This window comes from Phoxinus phoxinus, assembly GCF_949152265.1.
Source record: "Phoxinus phoxinus genome assembly, chromosome: 5".
Classification (NCBI taxonomy): domain Eukaryota; kingdom Metazoa; phylum Chordata; class Actinopteri; order Cypriniformes; family Leuciscidae; genus Phoxinus; species Phoxinus phoxinus.
The window spans coordinates 14843074-14867468 of record NC_136880.1 but is presented as its reverse complement, the minus strand read 5'-3'; the positions used below and the strand labels follow the sequence as shown (position 1 = coordinate 14867468).

General features: G+C 41.6%; 1 protein-coding gene across 1 annotated transcript; it reads right to left on the bottom strand.

Moving 5' to 3' along the window:
- Positions 1-1147: 1147 nt before the first annotated feature.
- Positions 1148-23189, bottom strand: nyap2b (neuronal tyrosine-phosphorylated phosphoinositide-3-kinase adaptor 2b). The gene is made up of 7 exons (XM_079614261.1): positions 23057-23189; positions 21480-21685; positions 15879-16180; positions 11943-13028; positions 4361-5482; positions 3432-3529; positions 1148-3348 (listed from the first exon to the last, which is right to left on the bottom strand). The coding sequence occupies exons 2-7, from the start codon at positions 21656-21658 to the stop codon at positions 3118-3120; spliced, it is 3018 nt and encodes a 1005-aa protein (XP_079470387.1). The 5' UTR covers positions 21659-21685; positions 23057-23189; the 3' UTR covers positions 1148-3117.
- Positions 23190-24395: the final 1206 nt, after the last annotated feature.

Here is a 24395-nt window from a genome sequence, read left to right as displayed (position 1 = left end):
AGCAAGTATATTATTTGATAAACAACACTGCTAGATATGCTGTAGAATCAAATAAATTATATTATGAATAAAACAAAATTAAAACCACAAGTCCTATATAATCTAAGCATTAGACACTTAATACGATCAGGGATTCAGGCAATTACTTGATGATATCGACGACGTCGTCGCCATCATCAAGAAACAGCCAATATCACCTGATCTCATGGCTTTTTTAGCTACAACAATTATGCTTTATAAACACACAGATTTAACAGCCAGACAAAATTTTATATAATAGAATCAAGAATCAAGAGCACAACTAAAGCAAAAGCTAACCACCATCATGGTGACTTTAAAATACAAAATAATTATTTAATTAAAACAGAATTTGAATAAAGGAAATCTTGTTAGTTTTAAGTGAAGCTGGTAATAAGTGTACGGCCATGCATTTCACCTTTTGGTTTGGTTTATTCCAACCAAAATTCAACAACTGTCCAACGTTGGAGCTTGACGTCAAACAAACATTGGATTTAGACGTCAACCCAACTTTAATTTTCAACCAAAATCCAACGTCTGAGCAACATTGTAGTCTATATCCTGTGCCTGCTGGGTATGCATATGCGCATGTCAGGACTTATTGCATATCATGGATTTCCAATATGTACAACCACTAGCTAATTCATGTATCTATAAGTATTTTTGTGTGGCCGCACTACTAAGAAGTCTGCAATATCTAAGGAAAGCATTTCCATTGATCTATTCAAGAATTATTGTCAGAAGGATTTCACCTGTTTTTGTAACAGCTGTAAATGTAATGTGACCAGGCAGTCTGGTGTCGCGGGAAAATATTCAGTTTGATAGTCCAAGGCCTTCACTAGAAACGATTCTGAGCTGTGGTGTGTAAAGGTCACATTGCTCAATCCAATCGTTCCAATAGGAATTTTAAATTTAGCTAATGTGACACAGCATAAGGCTGGAGAAAGGTAAGAATAAAAGTCAATTTCGCACATACTATTTGATAGTTTGAAAGTAACTGTATCTTTACTGAGCCAATACAGCATGTTCACAAAGACCGTTCTTTGAATACCATTTTACTGTAGTTGGCATAATTTTTATTAAGATTTGCTTAATGCAAAAAACAAGAGACTCAGCACATCACAGAAGTTTGAGGTTTATATTTATTTTTTCATCTTGAAAAGTCTCTTGTGACAATCAGCATACTTTGTTCAAACATTTCTGTACAGATAAGAGAACACTCAGTGCAATAAGACAAAGGAGAGAGGCTTTCTACCCGTCACAGTGCACATTTTACATACAAAGAGATTGTACATTATTACATTTCCAAAACGGCACCCTCTGGCCACAAGAGAGTGAATTTCAAACAATCATCTTTATTGTTGATCTGCATATAGCATAGCTTGGCACACACGCAGACAAACGTTCAGGCTACAATATCTCCATGTTTGTTGAGACTGCAGACCAAGTGCTACCTCGGTTATTTGCTCCCCTTAACCTCGAATCTTGGATCAGCTTTCTCAAACTCTTTGACTACTATGAGGAAGATAAAATGGACCATCTGTCTCATACTGGATCTCAAATGCAATTTCAGCTGTTTAATAGTTTTATTCCTCCCCCAAATCCAAAAACGCCTGTAAACTAGCAACCGGTACACGATACCTTTACCTCTGATAGTCTACAGTCTTCACGACCTCTCACCCAATGTGACCCAGTTACAGTGAGTACCGGTCTCCAAGGCAACACATTTTGTACAGGCATCAGTTTCCAACACGGAGGTCAAAGGGAGGAATGAGAGAGGGGGATTGGGAGGGGATTTTACTACAAGATCCAAGTACTTTGGCAATGCAATGCTGCATTTGTTTGTTGCATTGTTTGTGCAAATGAACTGATCTGAGAGGTAGAGGGAGAACTGAGTGTATCCAGGTAAAGGATTGTGGAATTGCAGCTCTCTTGTGTACAGCCTCTTTGTTTATGCAGCCATAATTCCTGTTGCCAGACCATGTGGCCGTGTGTACTACATACAATAGCTGAGAGCTATCAGTCATTGGTTTGTGTTGCTAATACAGATATTGTGTCTGTCTGAAATTTCCAAATCAGTCTACTCCATTAACGTATGATAAATAATGGCACAGTCATTCTATACAAGACCATTGCACAAAAGAATCTTCTCATTTTACAGTTATCCATGTACACAATTCTTCAATAATGCTGAGATGCAAAAAATACAACTTTGATATTCCAGATTGTCATTAATCTCTGGGTGACCCTCCTTTGGAGGATTCTCACTGGCACCCGCCAGCTATTGCCACAGACCCAAAGAGGAGAGGGTCACCCCTTGTTTTTACAGCTCTTCAGACGCCATGTACACACAGAGCAGTTACAACATCCCTTAAAAGAGACATTTTCTGTTTCACACAGAAATTAACTGTTACCCTTTTTCTATGTGCAATGACCTGACCTTGAATCAGAGTACATCATACTCTCTGAAACCTACCACTATAGAAACTAAAGGCAGAACAATGAGATTGTGGTTAAAAACAATGAAATCCTTCTCAAGGACTTTTGAAAAATGCATGATCTGTTTATTTCTTAATATTAGACATTCAAATAAATGATCTAATAATGTGTGGAAAGGCAGCGAGAAGTAAGCTAGCCCTAAACCAATCTCCATAACATCCAGTGTTACAATAGAGTTCATTCAGTGTGGTAAAAATACCACAGAAAGGTCCTTTCCGGAGGTCTTGAAATAGAAAGCTATTGATGAAAAGGTACTGACTTGTGTATTGCGATGTTAAAAAATAAATGAATAAATAATAATGGAAATAAATTAAAGGTAGAAAAACAACAATTGCATTGGACTAACTCTACATAATCTTTGCAAAGATATTCCATTTCATTTAGAAAATATCTATTGATGCTAGGTCATTAAGGAATTACACTGAGTATAAAAATATTAGATATTAACAATGATACGAAAACCTCATAAACTACAACCTCTGAAATATTGCTATATGAACCCCACCCACCCATCGTCAGGTGGGAGCGCACTCTGATTGGCTTCAACCCTGCCTGAAAATAAAGGGCAGAGCATGACCCTAAAGTGCTCACAAGGCCAGGTCAAATGGCCGTGTCCCAGAAGACAGTGGTCTGAGTTGGGTAGGGAGGTGGGCTGTACTTCTTCACCCCGTTGGATTTCTTCCAACTGGGCATGGTAGGCAGGCTTTCTTTCTTGCATGGGCTACGGTCAGGAAGCCGTTGACGAGACCGTATCTCCCGGCAGAGGCGTTGTTTCCTCTCGATCATCTCCAGCATGGTGCTGTCACCATACAACCATGGCATAGGGGGCATCTGTTGGACACAAGGAGAGGACAGGCGGTCAGGTCTGTTATTCTACAGCTGCACAAATACAAGTTCAGTGATAAAGACAGTACCTGTTGGACATCTGAAGGCTGTTTCTGAGGTGTGCCTATTGGAGATTGTGCTACTCCTGTGGAAGAAGACCATCCTGCCTTTGAAACTGTCTTCAGGTCTGCAAGGAAAGATGAACAGATGAACATGAAACCTCAGCAATGACATTGTCTTTCCAGCTGAAAAGATCAGCTTTGATCAGCATGAATTTCTGTGCTGTTCCAGAATAGATCAAGGGTGCGTTTCCCGTGCAACGAAGTAACTCGCTGCTTTACTACCATAGTACGGTGCATCGTTGAAGACATCAACTAGCTAGTCACGACTGTTTCCCGAAACTGTATTGTCGTAAATTGGTAGTTCTATGTTTTCGGGAAACACTGACTTGTTAAACTATTCTGATAACGACTAAACTTGTGACCATAGTTGGCTAACGATAGGGGCGGCAGTGGCTCAGTGGTTCATGTAGGTTGTCTACAAACCGGAAGGTTCCTGGTTCCACTTGACCAAGTGTCGAGGTGTCCATGAGCAAGACACCTAACCCCAGCTGCTCCCAACGAACTGGATGGCGCCTTGGATGGCTGACACCGCCGTTGATGGGTGAATATGAGGCAAAATGTAAAGCGCTTTGGTGGCCATTGGGTCTTTGAAAGTGCTATATAAATGCAGTCCATTTACCATAACGATGCTTTTGGGAAACGCACATTTATACTGGTTATTGCTAGCACATTTATAGTGAAGCTGATCAACCAGTTGATAAACCTTTATAATCTGCTGAAATAACTTCTTAAACTAGCCAAAACTGGTTTCCCAGCCTGATGGGGTTGATCTGTTGGCTGATATTAGAGAGCTTTCAGCACTCTTTTTGCTAGTCAGGCTGAGATAACAGCTGGATACAGAATTTGGCCCATCAGCAACATCAACTGACCAGCTGTCAAACAAATGCTATTCTTACCAGAGTTTGAGTTCCCCGACATTATATTCGGACTCATGGAGGATCGCCCGGATCGATTGGATGACACCATGGCTGAAGATCCAGACCTTGTGTCCTTGTCCTGTGCTTTTGGTGATTCTGTGTTATAGTTGCTTCTATCTTTCGCCTCATACCAGGGTAAAGTCTCAGTTGTGTGTACTCCCCTATCTTTGCAGTCCCGCCTGCTCATGACATCACTGCCATTGCTGATCCTTTCCTTGCTCCCTCGCCTGCCTTCTGAGCTCTTCTCCTTGTCCTGACCAGATTCTGTGCCGTGCTTGCCCCCATCTTTACTATTCCGTCGACTTTCCATGCCTGTTCTTCCCTGTTCCTTGTTTTCATGTCTGTGAGGAAGGTCTATCCCATAGCAAACTTTCTCTCGACTGTCCCATCTGGTGTCATGACCATTTCTTAGCAGTTCTTTACTGTCTTGTCTGGACAAGAGTTCTGGAACAATACAACCTCTGTCTTTGCTGTCCCGTCTGGTGATGGGTTCTGCACTGCTGCGGTGATCGGTCCTGTCTTTGCTGTCCCGTCTAGTGATGGGTTCTGCACTGCTGCGGTGATCGGTTCTGTCTTTGCTGTCCCGTCTGGTGATGGGTTCTGCACTGCTGCGGTGATCGGTCCTGTCTTTGCTGTCCCGTCTGGTGATGGGTTCTGCACTGCTGCGGTGATCGGTCCTGTCTTTGCTGTCCCGTCTGGTGATGGGTTCTGCACTGCTGCGGTGATCGGTCCTGTCTTTGCTGTCGCGTCTGGTGATGGGTTCTGCACTGCTGCGGTGATCGGTCCTGTCTTTGCTGTCCCGTTGAGGCAGTACCTCAGTGCTACTGCCTCGATCTTTGCTCTCTTGTCGGTGAGGCTGCTCTGGGCCGTTACATCCAGTGTCCTTGCTGTCCCTTCTGGGTAATGGTTCAGAGTTGCTGTAGCTGCAGTCCTTGGTGTCATGTCGAGCTTCGAAGCCATTTTGCTCTTTGTCTTTGCTGTCCCGTCGATGCGAGGACTTGCTGCTGCGGTCTTTATCTCGCTTGGATTCTTTGCTGTGATGGCTCCTCTCCTTGTGCTCCCGTTTGGACTCAGAACTGTGACCCTTTCCCTTGGTTTCACCTAGAAGAGATAAAACATTACAGATATTTCAGTGACTACACTTCATGCTGAACTCTTCACACTGATGCATTCCAACAACAAAAAAACAACAACTCTTTATTTTGATAGTCCAGTTTAGACATTCTACTAACTATAGGTAACTTTGCATGTCAGTTAACTCTCATTCGAGTATTAGTAGACTGTCTGCTTAATATCTGCTAACACACTATTTTTATGTTCTCCCAACAGACAACAGTAACTTTGCAAGTACATGTCAACTTATTCTACTAAACCTAACCTTAAAGGTGCATTATGCAATATTGACAGCTAGTGGTTGAAATGGGTACTGCAGTTCAACTAAAAAAAAATATTGGAGAGAGTTGTTTTCCTCGCCTCCTCCTCAGACTCAACACTCATGTGGGTTGCCAGATTGAGGACACGCAACTGCAATCTCTGACCCAGTTTATTTTCTGGCTTCAATGGCTTCAAATACGCAGTGTTTTCCGCCAACTGGCAACCCAGGGTGTCGAAATACTATTGGGTAAATTGGCAGTGGACATTTCAAAGTAGAATAACTGGCTGCAGCATTGTTTTTTAGAGAAACAAGCATTTGAACTTAACATGTTTTCTAAATCTCTGCAAACATATTGTGGTATTTTAGTCAAATAAATTACATACAGCACCTTTAACCCTAACCTAAAGTCTACTAATACTCTAATGACAGTTAGTTGACATGTAGATGCAAATTAATGAGAGTTCACACGTTCCTTTGCCCATATAAGCTAATAAGGTTAAGCGTATTTGGCTTGATGTCCGCAGTGGAGGCTAAATTATGTTGGTGGAGTTGGGGAGTTGGAGGGATGCCCACACAGCTGATGCCGGAGCAAGGTGCGCGGCTGCTTATATGCTCTGGCGGTTAATTGAAAGATTAGATGGGTTCACTCCTCCCGAAATTACGTTGTGAACTTCACTTAGCTGACATATAGTTGCAAAGTTACTTCTAGTTAGAAGAATGCCTAAAGTGGACTATAAAAATAAAGTGTAACCATTTTCTGTTGCAATACTGGAATTTGGTCACTAGGTGTCCCCGTGAATTCATAAAGTGGTTTGTTATTTTGTGTTCCTCTTTGGACTGTGTGTGGTGTCGTGTCAGTGCATTTGTGAAAGGTGTAGCACACACATTAAATATACAGATGTGCTGCACAATATGTTTCTGGGCCCTAATCTGGGCAGATGTAAAGTGTGTGTGTGTGTGTGTGTGTGTGTGTGTGTGTGTGTGTGTGTGTGTGTGTGTGTGTGTGTGTGTGTGTGTGTGTGTGTGTGTGTGTGTGTGTGTGTGTGTGTGTGTGTGTGTGTGTGTGTGTGTGTGTGTGTGTGTGTGTGTGTGTGTATGTGTGTGTGTGTGTGTGTGCTAACCATTAGTGAGATGAGTCTGACCAGCATCATTTCCTCACACTCATGTTATTCTAAACATGCATGCATTTTTTTTTTCAAAACTGTCTCAATTGACTTTCATCATATCTACAAAATAAATATAAATAAATAAAAATCTCCTTTTGTGTTCTGCAGAAAAAATGACATGGTGACAAGGAAATGACAGAGTACAATTTTTTGTTTGAACTATACCTTCAATGACTGATTTGTTTTTGTTATGTATACACACACACCTTTCTCTTCCTCTGTGTACTGCCAGGTTGTATTGTTTAAATGTGCGGTGGGCCTGTTCTTTGCTTACAACACAATCGATGAGTGGGTTCATAAATAGGTCACGCACTGTTTTCCACAGTGAAGGACAGATGATACTCTTGCATCAGCACAGCCATAAACTGTGCCAACGCAGTCTTTGCATGATACAACATACAGGTGCAGCACAGGTGCAAGACCCAAATAGGCCATATGTAAATGTGCAAAATCAACCATTCCGACAACAACAGATACACACTTCATGAGTACCAGGTAAAAACCTAAAAGCCACATGGCAACCAGGGGCCGGGTGCATAAACCAAGTCTTACAAGTTAGTCATTAAATTTTTTTACTTTAAGACTGTTCATAAATGTTTTAAGTCAGTTACATAAAAATGTTGATTAGGCTAATTTGATAATGAAACGTAAGGCTGATAACCCCTAACTAACTGCTAGGTGGCCATACTAGTTCTTAACTTAACTTAATGGCTATGCAACTGGCCCCTGGCAACACCAGCAAACTCAAATAAAACGGTAACACTTTAGAATACCGTTCCTTCATTAATGAATGCACAGAAGTACACAGGAACAAATGAGTAACGCACGATTAACATTCTAGTAACTACTATTAACTAACAAGAAACTCTGATTAACGAATTAGTAAGTAATGGCGCTCAGTTGAATGTGGTAGTTCAGCTAATCAGTATTTTTCACACCTCACTGAAGACTACTAAGAACTACTATATATACAGGTTCTTAATTAATATTAATACTGCATAATGTATAATATAAGGTAATGGTAACCCATTAGTAATGAATCAAGTGTTACTACATCCTTCTAAATGAACTACTAATTATTTGGATCAGTATTCTGAAGTGAAGAACATGGGAACACACTAGTAATGACTCAAGTTTATTACTCAATTACTCAAAAACTTAAAATGACAATATTATCATGTTCTTCATCAAAGCCTGCGTTCTGATGTAAAACCCGGAAGCGCTGTAGTGTGTTTACTACGTCAACAGTGTAGGAGACTTACAAAGAAGAGAAGTAATTCTTCGATAAAGTCAATTTTGTGCACAGAACGTATTCTCGTCGTTACATAACATTAAGGTTGAAGCACTGGAGTCACATGGACTATTTTAACTATTATTTGCTTTCTGGGCCTTGAAAGTTGTATATGCCTGATGAAGGCATGCCTGAAATAAAAAATGTATACTCGTTTGCAAGTATTGATAGCGTGCGGGATTTCCTGGTTTGTTTTTTGGGGGCCTTGAAAGTTGCAATGACGTACAGTAGCTGTCAGTGGAGGGACAAAAAGGTCTCGGATTTCATCAAAAATATCTTAATTTGTGTCCCGAAGATGAACGAAGGTCTCACGGGTTTGGAACGACATGAGGGTGAGTAAATGATGACAGAGTTTTCATTTTGGGGTGAACTATCCCTTTAAGTTAAAGGCTTCATGTCTTTTTTCTTAAGCACAGTATGTGCCTGTGCAGGTATAGCTCCGCTCACTGGCTTTGCACGTTCATTCCACTGAGTGCTGAGAGCTTCACACATTCACTGCAATGGGGCTGCCGTGACCTGCATCGGGATTGGTCTTTAAATCCTTTGAGGGAGACTCTGCAGGGAGACCCCCCCCCCCCCCCCTTTTAGTCCTCTTTTAGATGAGCAGTAATGTGCCTCTGCATTTGAAGTGCAGTGGACCATTTCTTCAATGGGATGAAGTGATATTAAGGCCTTTTTGACAATCTGACCTTTTTTGAGAGGTGTTGCCGGAGGTGAGATACAATGACTAACAAATGACAGTTCACGTCTCGTAACTTAAGTAATGATAGTCGACATGAATAGAGAGATTGCAATCACAGTTTTTTTTTTCAATATTCTGTTCTGAAGCTCCAATCAGTGCATTGATGATGCAAAAACATGCAAAATAAAGCAATAAGCCACAAAAGACTGAAATAAATTGATTATACCATGGATAGGAGGTGTTCTTTTGGAGTCTGTTTTATAATTGTTGTTTGTTTAGCCTTCTGCACTTATGAAAATGTAAGTAAGCCATATAAAACTGTCTGCAATATGATCCCACATAATTAGATAATTCACTTCTAATGGACACTACCTTAACTGCCACCACATGCAGATAAACACATGTACCTTTATAAAGAGTTGAAAAAAATAGTGCATATTCTTAATTTTCCCTTTTTTTTGGGGGGGGGGGGGGGGGGCTTTCTTAGAGCAGTTGTTAAGAACTGTTTACATATTAAAATAAACATGCTACTGGTTTAATGCATCAGCAGCAGGTCTGGGGCACGATCACTGACTGCTTTAGCCTCTTAATCTCTCTGGATTAAATTTTATGATCTATGTCAGTCTGTAAAAATCTGATTAAACTTTTGTGCAGAGAGAAGCATGCCAAAACACAAGGGCAGAATGGATGGCATTCTTTGAATAATTATAATTATAGCAAGGTGTTAGGTCCAACACAGAGTGTCTTAGAAACTTCAGAAATATATAGTGAATGTAATAGACCCGCAGGATTTAATGGGCTTTGGACAACTTTCATGAGTAAAATAATAAAATAGGCCTACAACTCAATCCCCACACTAGCTCTCTCGGTCCCTGTAATTTTCCCAAAATCATCCACAGGAGAACAAAATCCAAAATAAAAGTCTTCACATAACAAAGCAGTAACACTTTTTTTGGATAGTCCACTTTACACATTCTACTAACAATAAGTAATTTTGCAACTATATGTCAACTGCAAGTCATTAGAGTATTAGTAGATTTCTACTGACTATAAGTCAATTTATAAGTATGTCAACTTATTCTGCTAACCCTAACCCTAACCTAACAGTCTAATGAGAGTTAGTTGACATGTAGTTGCAAAGTTATTTATAGTTAGTAGAATGTCTGAAGTGAATTATCGTAATAAAGTATAACCAATAAAATTACTGCAAAAATACAAAACTCAAAATCTGTTGTCGGTATCTTTGTGCTTATTTAAGTCAGGTATGAATTAAGTCAGTTATTATTTCATTTTACTAAATGTGTTTTGCATGAATGTTGAACACTGAATGTTTTTGGTGGGTAGTAACGAAGTACATTTACTTCGTTACATTTACTTGAGTATTTTTTGGGAAAAATTGTACTTTTAAGAGTAGATTTAAATGTGGGTACTTTTTACTTTTACTCGAGTACATTTCTAATAAAAAAACGGTACTTTTACTTCGTTACGTTGAGCGATGTTCCTCTCGTTACTTTATTTTAATGCAATACGTGTTGTTAAATGCGTAGTTTATTCCAAGCGCGCTCTATCTTTTTTCTGGGCATGAGCGATGCTCAATTCACAAATGAATCACTCTTTTGAGTCGATTCTGTTCAAAGACTTGATCAAACAAGTGGGCAGATCTCTCTAAATCGGTTCGCGAATCAGTTTGTATGATCTGTTCAGTTTCCCACACGCACTGAATCGTCTGAAGCGCTTTCAATTCACACTCGACTCGGAGTCGTAACAGGAAGATTTAAGAACATCAAGAGCGTTGGATGAAGTGGCTGTGGACCTACAGTACAGTCAAGTGAAAGCAAATCTGCAAATGCATAATTTTTGCCAGCGATGAAGATCTCTATTATCTTCGTATGCTGAGGACGATATATCCTGTGGAATATCGTTCCACAGGACGATATTCGATTTAATTTCATTCAGGTAATACATTTTACAACCAAACAGATTATTACGATATGATAGCACTACTTCAAAGTATGACATTACCCGTTTTTTTGGACATATACATTACTTTATACAATAAATAAGCTACCATTGTCCACATATGAAATGAACACCAGCCATCCCGCGGTAATGTGTGTGTATTGCGCAGTCGCGTGCGAACTCAACTTGAAAACGAATGCCTTTGCCTGCCTTAGACACTGTTGACCAGTTTAAACATGCATGCAGAAATATACATTTGATTACATTTTGGAGAACAGACAGAAGAAGATCCGTCGATGTGCGTTTGATCGTCGTTTGTGTTCAGATGTTCAGTAGCGGTCAGCGCGAGCACATGTGAAGAGTTTGAACTCTTTCTTCTCTGTGTCAATGTTTCCCTTTAACATGCCTTTAAATGCAAAACTCTGCAGATTCACTATATTTCGACATTGTCTAATAATCCAACTGTAGTTGTATAAGTTACTATTATACAAACCAAAGGACAGGCAATGATTTTCGGGCTACAGATGGCAGAAAATAATGCTTGTCTCTTCTGTTTTTGTGGCAAAGATAGCCTATCTAATTATGATAATAATAGTCATTTAAATAAAAAAAATATCTAAATAATATCATGTTTTATATATATCATAGTAGGCTATATATAGGCCTATGAAACTATAGCTACTTGAGTAGTTTTCTCATTGGATACTTTTCTCATTGGATACTAATTATGATAATACGTCATTTAAATAAAAAATATCTAAATAATATCATGTTTTATATATATATCATATATATCGGCCTATGATCCGAAGTAACTAGTAACTAACTACTTGAGTAGTTTTCTCATTGGATACTTTTTTACTCTTACTCAAGTAACTATTAAGATTGTTACTTTTACTTTTACTTTGAGTAAATATTTCTAGAAGTACTTGTACTTTTACTTGAGTACAGTTTTTGGATACTCTACCCACCTCTGTATGTAACTAATACGCTTGAGGGAATGTTTGAAGGTTTTGACACAGGTGAACAATTATTAAATTAGTGACTGACTGCATATATTAATCTGAGAAACAGACAATGGCACTCACTCTCTCCCGGCTCCTTGCTCTTTCTGCCGCTGGTATTCTTCTTCAGCATGTTCCTGCCAGTGGTGAAGAGGTTGGTGAGCTCATCCAGCGGGCTAGTGGGCGTCCGTGAGCGTGCCACTGAGACGTTCTGCATAGATCCGTGATGCCGGCCTCCTGAGCTCGAATCCTGTGGCGGGGACGCCTTTCCGTGAGGTGTGGCCGAGGCGCTGCGAGGAAGGCCCGCTGTGGGAAACGGCCCGTCAAAAGGCGGCGAGCGCATGAGGCTGAGGGGCGTCAGGCAGCGGCCCATGCTGACAGGTGAGGGGCAGGCTGAGTGGCTGCGCTGATAACCGTGTGAAGAGGAGGAACTTTTATAGAGGGCACAGGGCAACGGCGGTGCAGACGATCGCCCAGATACTGTTAATGTGGGAGTGGCTGTCAGCTCCCTCTCGGCACGTCTTAGGTGCGACGTAGAGGCAGAGCCAGAAGGTTCCAGAGAAGTCGGGGACTTGCCATAAGAGCCGTTCTCTAACATAGGAAGCTTTGTTACATCGAGAGGGGTGAGTGGGGACTCGTCTGAGTTGGGCGAGCACTGAGCAGGGGCAGGAGGGAAAACCAGTAAAGGTGGCCTGTGGGCCAACAAGTTGGGGAATGGGGCGGGGATGTCACAAAGGAGAGGTGTGCCTCGAGGGGTGGTACAGCGGCTCAGGGGGGCATGGATGTCGAGCTCAGGCGGGCAGGGTGTGGCGCACTGCGATCGACAGCTCAAAAGATCCCAACGGGAGTCGAACTCGTCAAGGGTAGGGTACTTCATCTCTTCATATACAGCCTCACCCGGCTCATCTTCCTCAGCACGAGGGGTCGGTTCTTGGCCCACGTTCCCAGACATCTCAATGTAGATGGGTTCATCAAAGTCTGAGTCCTGTTGGGCCTGCGGCTGAGGGGGAGAAGGGGCTTGGCTATCCCTTGAGAAGATGGAGGGAGAACTTTTTGAACCATGATTGCGGATGTAAGACTCGTCAAAGGAAGTGCTCAGTTGCGTGTTGGGATTCCTTTTAGGTTTTGGTGGGGGAACTTTCCTGCAGTCCTCACTGCAGCCTTGCGTTCCTGAGTAAGCAGAAAAAAACATAAAGAAAGATATGGATTAGCATAGTTGCAGAGGGTTAAAGTCATCTGTACATAGGATGATTTAATAACTTTCAATTATTCAGATGCCAGATAGTCCTTCCGCCCCAACTCAGTCACCAACTTTATCACCAATTCCATACACACACACAGTCATATATTTTATATGACATACAATAAAGAAAGCTGTTTTTTAAATACACACATCGGCAAACACAATCTGGGCACTCCCTCAAAAGTGACACACACGAGTATAGATGATAATCTTGTACACAATCTCTAACGGTTCCAACTTCACTCTGAGGATAAAAATGACAAAATGCCTTGATTTTCAGTACTGAGAAAAGCTCATCTTTCATCATATCCAAAGAACATTTTCTCATAAACCTTTTGTGGGTGTGTGAAGAGGGAAAAGAGTACAATTGCACCAGATTAAAGTCATTTTTCATGTTCTCTCTGGGAGTCAGTGAATCCCTTTGCGCATGCCTGGAGGGAAAAAAAAGACTATATGTGTGTTAATTCAGTGAAAGTGAAGACTGGTGGATCTTGAGATCCGTTTCAACGCCTCTGAATGTGCCCTTCCTCCTGCTCTCTCTGCCTCTTCCCTCCCCACGAGTGGATGTGTTTACCCTCGCCCCCTCTCCTCCAGGGGAACTAAATCTAGGTCAATCGCTACTCCTGAATGAATTCTGCGCTGGTCCCTCCCCCCACTCCCCCCCCGCTTCAACACGCAACTGTCCTCTGAATGAGGGACATCCCCCACTCTTTGGTGCGCATTGGCTAAAGCGCTGTTGAGCTGGCTGCCTGCCCATTCCTCATTGGCTGTTGCCGCGCTCTAACTTCCTGTCACCTCGCTGACGATTGGTAGAGGCTGATGTCTGATGTCTGGATTGGTTGAGCAGCAGGGGGTCTCTGTTTCTGTGGGCTGGTTGCCGTGGCATTGAGGAAGATCTGCGTGCACACTGTGATCCCTTCAAATTCTGACGAAAAGCAACTCTCACAGCATACGTCAGTACTGCAGAAACATAAATCGACTTAATACTTTTGCAGCCTGCAGCTTTGCTTCTTTGACGTATGTTCTGTAACTCACCAGAGTTTTGGAATATTAAACCAAAGAGTCTGATCTGCTCTTGTATCTATGAAGGGCGAACATAATTAACATTATAATCCTATTTAAAGGGATGCTTCTCTTGTTCTTTTCAACAACAACTTAAAATGAACACAAAAACACACTGTGCTTGTTTACTACTTAAAAACAAAAGGAGAGCAATCACTACATAGCAATAAACTGATGGGCTTGTTGGGATCTGCATGAGGATATCCCCTGGGACAGTGTTGACATAACATGACAAGAGTGGGTGTTGTTGAGAACAGTAAAGAACTAAGTTGGATTAACCCCACAGCTCATTCACAACACTGCTCTCATATTTACAATCACTTTGCTATATGTTAATCATGAAAGGGTGGAATGGGTATACTTCAGCTGGACGATGGACGTAAATGGCTAATAGCTTTTATGAAATGGCAGCAACAGCACTGCTCAAGAAAGAATTAGATGTCCAACTGAACATAATAAACAATAGTTAAGTTAATAATGCTGCTGTTAAACAGTTTGGGCCCTATCATACACTCAACGCAACGCAGCGCCAGGCATGACGCAAGTGTTTTTAGCTAGTTTCAGCTCGACACAGTTATCATTTTCACGTCCTGCGCCACGTTGTTTAAATAATAAATACATTTGTGCCCATTTGTGCGCCCATGGGCTGCTAGTCAGAAAACGAGGTGTGTTCAGACGCATTGCTATTTTGAGGAAACTGAAATAGACTACGCCATTGACCAACAAAAACCTGGTCTAAAGTCAATGACAAATTAGAAAAAAATGTAAAGGTTAGTAATGTGCGACTATAGCCGGGTTCACAATGCATGTACACTTTGTCCGGTAGATGGTCTGCTTGCACTTTAACCTCGCACACAAGCAGATCCGTTTCCTTTCTAGAGAAGCGTTCCGTTTTTTCCGCTTGCAAATTTCGTCATGTAAATAGCGAATCCGCCATGGCACGAGCGCAACTGACTTTTAAAGGGAATGGGAGATGACACTCTGATTGGTTTGTTGTACGTTACGCCGAAAACACACCCATTACTCATTAAGAGAATAGAGAAAACCCTTAGACCATGCCGACCATTTTTCCCGTCGTTAAACTATCAAAAGTGTATTTGGACACGACCTAAGTGCACTTGCACTGTGCGCTTTAGACCAATGCGCTTAGATCCTTAAAATAGGGCCCTTTATGTTTGCCAGGCAACATTGCAATTTGCTGAATTAATATATAATGTGTTTATTTTTATATATATATATATATATTTTTTTTATATATATATATATATATATATATAGGCCTATTTTATTTTACTTTTTTAGGCCTATCTCCCACCTTTATTGATAAAAGAGTGCAGAGAGGACAGGAAACAGTAGGTTAAATGGTAATTTAGCAGGCACTTTACAGTTCACCTATAACAAGAACAAACTACTGTGACTTGAAGGAAATGCCGGGAGACAATGTTAGGGTCAACTAGACCTTTGCTCAATGTGTAAAGATGTTGTCCTGCACCTGGAGGACTATTAAACATCACCTACTACAGTCTTGTTTGCACAGCTTAGTCCAGCTAAGGCTTCACATTATTTGACTATTCAAAATGATGGTACTGTCCACATTGTTGACTCAGGTGTGTTTGCTTTGAACCAATTTTTCAACCTCAGCAAGTGTATCACTACAGAATCAGTGGATCTCAACAGGAAATGTGAAGCTTGGATTAAACGCCATGACATCTTACCGTCACACCTCTCCGAGTCATCGCCTTTACACCCGGTGGGACTGAAGTCCACGGCTTCAGAGGAGATGCTGAGTTTAGTGCTGGGGTCCCGCCGGGGCTTGGGTGGGGGCTGCTTACGGGACGTGGGGCTGCCCTCCTCTTCCACTCCTCCCACGGAGTGCAGGGACTGGGAGCGAACGGCGAAGCCCGGGTTACAGGGGGGCTGGTGCTGGTGCTGGTGAGGGGACACGTGTTCAGCAGGGGCTGGCATGCTCATTGAGCCCATCCGCAGGTGCTTACCCTCGGCGACCACCTCTTCCCCCCTGAGAAGACACCACACGTATAGGAATAAAACAGGTCATGAATGGATTCTGAAGTCAAGCAGCATTGTATATATGGTAACACTTTTCAATAAGGTTCATTAGTTAACATTAGTTGATGTATTAACTAACATGAACAATGAGCAATACATTTGATAATGTATTTATTCATCTTTGTTAATGTTAGTTTAAAAATCCAGCTGTTCATTGTTTGTTCATGTTAGTTCACAGTGCATTAACAAACACAACCTTTGATATTAATAATGTATTAGTAAATGTTGAATTTAATATTAACTAAGATTAATGAATGCTGTAGAAGTGCAGTTCATTATTAGTTAACTAATGTAGCTAACTAATGTTAAGTAATGAACCTTATTGTAAATTGTTACCATATATTAAAGCATTAAGCCACAATTGAATTGATGTTTGGTCAGAATATTTACATTTTTAGATTGTATGTAATAATAACAGCATGAAAACTCAGTTTTATAGTTTCTATACTGAAGTACGGAATTATACATTCAGTTTGTACACTAAACTAATGTATGTAATCCACAAGATGACAGAGAAACACAAGGAATGAATGAAAACATTGTTGTTTCTACAATATTTTGGATTATTTAATTATTTTGAGCATAATTGATAAAGAGCGCTCATGAACATCCCAGTCAACTGCACTACAGATCTCTAAACCAAGAGTTTTTCAGCCACTTAATGTTAAGTACCCCCCAAAATGATGTCTCCCTCTATATTTAATGAAATGAGAATACTCATTAATAGGCTTTAACTAATACTTTTAGAGTACTGTTATGTATAAACCTGAAAAGAATGACTTTTTTAGGTTGACCACTAGCGTCCCCCTGGCGTCCCTGGTAACCCCTGCCCTAAACCACACAGCGCTGCTCAGTAAATCACTCTGTGCTGATGTGTGTGTGTGTGTAATTAGCAACGCTCTGATGAGATCTGTGATGAAGTTACTCATCTGAATGAATGGCTTATTTAGAGCTATTGATTTCTGCTTAGCACCCCTTCCGACTTGTAATGAGACAGTAAAAGGCCCTCAACACAGCAGGGATAGATTTTTTAAGTGGATATTTTGATTGCACTTTCATGGAGCTTGACCAATTGGGGAAAAAAAGTTAGTTGTTAAAAAAAAACTAACTTTGTCAAGGAATTCAGGCCTAAATAGCATGGAGATCCTTTTCCAGGATTTGATGCAACAACAACAATGATACAATGTTACAAATATATGACATCATGCTCTATTGCATTGGGAAATATCTTTGATCTTCCTTGGTCTCTATTTTAACTTTTAAACTCATGCTTCCTATTTACTCCCTACAATATCTTGATTTCTATTGCACTGGGTTTGTAGCCCTGAACTCCTTTGGTTCTTCTGATGTAAACTAAATCAAAAGTCACCGTTAAGTTCACTCTCTCTCTATTCCCTAAAGATTTCTGGCCCACAAATGAGAATGACTTTACGAGTCATTAGTTTGATTTCAAGGCCGTACATCTATTACCTGAGCATGAACATGTGTTTGTGTGACTTGGTAACTTCCGCACATACAGCTGCTGAACAGCGGGAGTCTCGAGAGAAGGGTTCATTGGTCAGGGGCTTAACTTTGCCTAGCAACAGGGTACCTACGGAAACCAAACACAAAATCTGCTACTGTTGCTCTGTGCAACCAGTCCCCTTACACACACACGCACGCACGCACGCACGCACGCACGCACGCACGCACACACACACACACACACACACACACACACACACGACGGATCAGGTATTAAGCTCTCATTAGGAAGAGGAACAGTGATGTTGGAGCAGCTGTCTGCACTGCATGTATTGCTCCTGCTCGGCAAAGACAAGTTTCCTACTGTTAAAAATAGCTGATGCCATACTTCTCCTAAGCAAAGTGTTCAGTGCAGTTTTACACAATCTTTTTCTCCGATTCTGAAGGAAGAATTGCAATTATGCTGCAGTTTGTTTTTTTGTTTTGTTGTTTTTTGCATTAAAACTTAAATTGACTTGACTTATAAAAACTGATTCAAGACGTGTTATCCTGCCCCATTTTGACTCTTATCTCTGACACTTATAACTCTGCCATCAGAAGGTAGATTTCCCCAAACTGTGTAAAAACACTTTTCAAAACTTTGCACTGCAACACAACCAACGGCGTGAGTCTGTGGTGGGGCTATTTGTGTATCCAACCAATGTATCTAGAAAAACACGTTTGAAAATATCAAGTCAAGTCACCTTTATTTATATAGCGCTTTATACAATACAGATTGTTTCAAAGCGACAAACAGGAAAATGATGCATTCTAGCTGTTGTTCAGCTGAAGTCAGTTCAGTGTTGATTAAGTTCCGTTGTAAAGATCATTAATTATTAAAGTCGCTTCAAGTCAAACACACCTACTATTTTGCCAATTCTGTTTAGTGACAGAAATTAAATGACCTTTAAACATGGCAGATTAAGCAGACTGAAAACAAGGAAAAGTTCTTTGAAAATCACACAACAACAAAAAAAAGATAAAAGAATCCTGCTTGAGAATTAGTCCTAGTGTGTGTGTGTGTGTGTGTGTGGCCCTGTATTATTTATCACATTGCTCTTGCCCAGTAAAATAGCAATGCCATTAAAGCCGGTGTAATATTGGACTGCATACTTTCCAGCCTTTTCAAATTATAGAAAAAAGAAAATCAGTTCCATATATTAAAATGCTAAACATAGAATAATACCTTACATTCAATTGTTTTTCAATCCTGCATAGTATAATTTAAACATCATTGCCATTGATTTCTGTCCATCCTTTTCAGTGTTTACAGCATAGTTTTTGTATGCAAATTAGCACGTGAGACAAAGTTTCCGTGTGCTCCCAGAGACAGTGGAGGCGCCAACAGAACGGCAGAGAATGAACGAAGACCCACCCCACTCAGAGCAATGAAGCAATCTGATTGGCCGGCGGCTGCTCCAGCTGTCACTAGGCAGAACGCATCTCCAGCTAGCATGCTCTTCACACTTAATCTCTTTCTAACAGATTTTTCTCTCTCCCTCTTTTCCTTCCTCTCTCTTCCCATCAGTTCCTGTAAAAATGGGTCGTCTCATTGACCCACTTATATGCCTCATGAAAAATCCAGCTATTCTTTTTTTCTAGCCCTCATCCTCCAGCCACTAAGTATGAATATTTTATATCAGCAACAGCTGATGGGCAGACCAGGAGTAGACCAATATCAGGAGGTAAAGACTCGTCTATACCCTTTACAGCCCAAGAGTGTGACTTGTGGTCACATGTTGGTGAAAGTTCTTAAGTTTCAAGCAGTGAAGTGTCTTACATACACCAGGGCCTCACTGAAGACTCAGTTTAATTAAACACTGCATCTGGTGGCCAATCAAATGTACCTAATTTAGGAGATTTTTGACTGGGACCAGACATCAACACAGAGTTAGCAAAATTAAGGTTTGTCGAGAGATGTCGAGATGACCTAAAAAGTGAATAGTCATAATCTGGTATATTGGGTAGTGTGGGACACCTCAAATCTGTTGGGTACATTTCTCGCTCAGTATTTTATCATGACTATTCTAGATGGGTTGTCTCATTTGCTGATCCAAAGGGCCCTATCATACACCCGGTGCAATGCAGGGCCAGGCGCGACGCAAGTGTTTTTTGCTAGTTTCAGCCCGACGCAGTTATCATTTTCACTTCCCGCACCACTTTGTTAAAATAGCAAATGCGTTTGCGCCCATTTGTGCGCCCATGGGTGTGCTGGTCTGGAAACGAGGTGTGTTCAGCCGCATTGTTGGCGTGTTGCTATTTTGAGGCAAAAGAAATAGACTGCGCCAACCTGGTCTAAAGTCAATGGCGCAGTTTTTATTTTTTATTTTAAAGACCGCGTTAGTAATGTGCGCCTATAGGCGGGTCCACACCACATGTACACTTTGTCCCGTTCATGGCCATGGCGCGAACGCAACTGCCTTTTAAAGGGAATGGGAGATGAGACTCTGATTGGTTTATTGCACGTTACGCCCAAAACACACCCATTACTCATTAAGATAATTGGGACAACGATTTTAGACCATGCGCCGGGCGCGCCGACTATTTTTCCCGTCTTTAAACTAGCAAAAGTTGATTCGGACACGACCTAAGTGCACTTGCGTCGTGCGCTTTAGACCATGCGCTTAGATCCTTAAAATAGGGCCCAAAGTGTTTGGATGACAACTATAAATTCACCACAAATTGCTTCATCCCTAAACTGCTTTTGATCATTTTTCTGGTTTGTAATGAATAAAAAGTCCAAACCAAACTAAAGCCAAAATCATTAAAAGATGAGCACAGCTGAAGACAAAAATGTCCATGCAAATTATTCTTTGCAGGAACATGTGTATTACGATTAGCCGGCATTCCCCATAAGCACAAACTAACGCCATGTCAGAGCTGAAATTAATGCTTTTTAGGTAGTTGAAGCCTCAGCCAAATGCGTGAAAGAGGTCTCTGACAGCATTCAGCTTTTATTGCACTTAGAAGACAGTGCCAAATGTGATCGATGCAATCTATGCCAACAGGTCAGGGGCAGCACTCAACAGTAAATTGCCCACTGACACAATTACAGCATGCGTTGATGTTATCAAGGCCATGGATCTGAAGTGTCAAAATGCATCTGACGCCTTCGGTCATGACTACATCATTTTTGTATGACTGAAATGACATTAAGATGAAAACCTAGACTTTATTTAATGGCTAGTGTGAAACTGATACAACTGTAGTGAGTGGACCAGTAATGTAGAGCAACATTATCCATTTTGTGGGTGCGTGTCTTGCACATAAGTCTCTGCCGAAGTTGAAAGTCGTTATGAAGTTCAAGCCCCAAATATGTCAAAATTAGAAAATGAATCAACCTCCACATGTTGAAGAGGACATGGCCTATTTCTGCCATCAACAACATCCCACTATGCCATTGACCGAGTGTAAGGTTTGTTTCCTTGTGTGGCTGTCATTTACATACACGTGTGTGTGAATGAATGCTCATGTGTTGAGTCAACTTGAGTTGCAATCTGCAAACTTACAGTTTTTCTCAGTCGCTTTTGTTTATTTCTTGAATCATCATTAACATAGATTTACTGTATACTGTAAAATGAAAGTGAACTGTATAATATATTATGATCATCAAGACTAGATGGTGCTGTGATCTGAGAAATGTACCAAAGCAACTGAGGAAAAACTGTAAGTAAGGGTATTTGCGATACGAGCAATCTTTTAAGATTTCATATGCATGCATTGCTGAAATATCTCGAACCTCTCACCTTTTAATGGCTTCTTCCTGCTTTCGCTTCTTGTCGTTTTTCTCCTGAAAGTTAATCTTGTTTTTCTCATTCCACACGTGGTCGATGCTCTGTGTGACCAATCTGTTATATGCCTTTAGTCCACAGTCTTCAACATACTGCAAAAACATTAGTGAATCCTCCTCTTTAGAGCTAATCATTGCTTACAGGCGTTCCACAAGGGCTTTCTGCAAATAAAAGTAAGTAAGTATTATTATTTGTATTTTCACAATGCTTTGGATGATCAGATACATTGATGCAATGATAATGATATGCTTAGAACTGTTGAATTCATACGGCATCCATACTATTTTAATGGGTTATTGTGTAAATAAACAAGGATTCTGGGTCAATGAGATTCTCCCTTCATCAGCAAACGCAGAGAGCCTCGCTCTGAGCCTCGGGAGCACATCTACATCTACAAAGAAATTGTTTATTAGTAAGCTGTAGTATTGTATACAGCTGGTTATCACCAAAACAGGCCAGTACATTTCTCAGTCTGGAATATGAGGCTTCCAGTAGCGGGACACTGGATAGTGGGTCATTTGTGCTGCATTGTGAGTCGCAGTGTGTTGTGTGAGTGTACACAGTTTTTTGAGCTGGAGTAACCCTTAAGTAAGCGTATATGTGTGTATGTGTGTATGTGTGTGTGGGGTAGGGGTTCACGTAAAATCATACTGATGCAGTAATGCAGAGTGTGTGGGTGTGAAGTCTTTTGCAGTGTACATCTGCAGAAGTCTAGGAGAAGGAGGAGACCGCGTTCGGCATTATGTAGGTCAGTATTCTCGGAGTGATCCATGAATCTGGGCTTGCTTGTTTACATGTGAGGGGCAGTGTGCGTGCGTGTGTGTGTGTGTGTGTGTGTGTGTGCGTGTGTGTGTGTGTGCGCGTGTGTGCGTGTGTGTGTGTGTGTGTGTGTGTGTGTGTGTGTGTGTGTGTGTGTGTGTGTGTGTGTGTGTGTGTGTGAGGGGGGGTGGGGTAGGGGGGTTAAAGCAGCCAGATGGGTAATGCACTACCAGCTCAGAGACCCACCACCATTGTCCAGCGTCCTCTGCAACATGGCATCTTCGACCTAAGAGCAACTTGTGTTGACCATAGACTATTTCATATTCGCTGTTGCATTTAATGTCACATGACCTTGCTGAGTTAGTAAGTAGCAAGTTTGAGTTTGCAAACTGAAAACCAAAAAAAGATGTTCTTCTTTAACCCAATTCAGGTTGAAGCGTACTGTTCAGAAACCCTGTGGCCCTCTTCCCTTCAAATTGACTCCTTCCTATCTCCTCTATCATGGTCTTCCAACATCTTATCTTATCCTCTCATTCATTCACTTGACAAAATGTGCAGCATTCGACCCTCTGAGGAGAGATGCCTCTATTCTCCAAAGGTGAGCACACAACATGTATTTAGGTAATAGCTTGAGAGATGGATACATCATCTTCAATGTAAAATGTTAAGGCCAGTCTGTAGTGTATCTATAATGTCCCATCCAGAAAGTTAGATCTAAAAACATAAGGGTGTGTGTAAAGTTCCAAGAGCTCGGATGAGAGTTGTGTACTTACAGAGGAACTAGGTCCCTGCTGGCTGCAGTGTCAACCAGTTCAGGTAGATCCATCAGACTCCCGAAAGTACCTGGGACAAAACCCGACTGATATCCTGAGATTACAACTCCAGTCCAACGGGAAAGACTCAAGCCATCGCAAAGTCACGCTCCGGTCCGCAAAGTGGAAACCCCGGGCATGAGATCAGGAGGCGGTGGGAATGAAGTCTGCGGCTCCTGGAGAACCTGCTGGGAACGTGCAGTGCGTAACTCCAGTCTCCTCTTCATCTGTACATGCTACACCTGCAAGAGCACAACAACATCACAAGGAAAAGCATCCTTCCTAACTCCCATCCACATGCACTTTTAAAAAAGTCCAACAACAGCGCCAAAAACAAAACGAAAATCTCCTGGAGTCTTCCGAGATGAAGCGCGCACACTCAGGTGAAGACCTTCTGAAGTGAAACCTTGTTTTTTATTTTTGAAGGACGCAGCTCTCTCACGGCAGCGCTGGTTCTCGGATGTGGGGCTCGTCTGTGAGTGGATGCCACCGCAGATTAACTCGGGCTTCACAACACAAAGAACACGCCTCCACCCTCCTCCCCCCCCCCCCCCCCCCCCCCCGCGTGCATGCACTCGCTCACACCGCTCCGCGCGCTCAGCACCAAGGACAGCTCCTCCGCCGCTCTGCTGTAGTAAACGGGGCAGGGGAGCGTGTGTCAGTCACGGCACGGTGGGCGGGACGGGCATGCAGGGTGTGACCTCATTACACTCAGCACCACTCCCAGTGTCCTCAACCAGTAAACAACACTGTGGAAAAGCCAACAGACAAGCCCTATGTTAAAAGTCCCACTTCAAAGTAAACTAGGAGGAAAATGGACTAAAAAGCAAAAATAATGAACTATTTTTTCCCACCCCAGGAAATAGATAAAATAGCTTTCTCTGAATCTTTAAGTTAAAAAGTGTAAGGGAAAACCCAAAATCACAGCATCATAGAGAAACTGAAGAGAGTTTGAGACTTGTTTACATGATTGATGCGGTGCACATGGGCTTGTTCTAATGGATTATTACTGTCGACACAAAGGGATGAAGGGCAGCGATCTGTTGTTTTGCTCAAGCCCCCCTCTCTCGCCCCCCCTCACTTTCCCCCTCCCTGCCTCCCACAGTTTCTGTGTCTGCGACTGATCTAGCATCCAGAAAATACGGGGGAACTATGTCAGAGGCACAAGTGTGCAAAGACATCTCTGACTTACAGACAATGGCACTCACAGGCTCTTTTACTGAGAGGAACCGGGACAATAATCAGGGAAACATCTCATCGGTCGCAACACAAAACGAGATAGTTCATGCAAGTAAAGCTG

Coding starts and splice junctions, on each gene's coding strand:
- nyap2b (XM_079614261.1), bottom strand. CDS start 21,658: ATGATTAGCTCTAAAGAGGAGGATTCACTAATGTTTTTGCAGTATGTT. Junction 13,029..15,878: donor TGACTCGGAGAGGTGTGACG/GTAAGATGTCAT, acceptor CTGCTTACTCAG/GAACGCAAGGCTGCAGTGAG. Junction 3,349..3,431: donor AGCCTTCAGATGTCCAACAG/GTACTGTCTTTA, acceptor TGTGTCCAACAG/ATGCCCCCTATGCCATGGTT.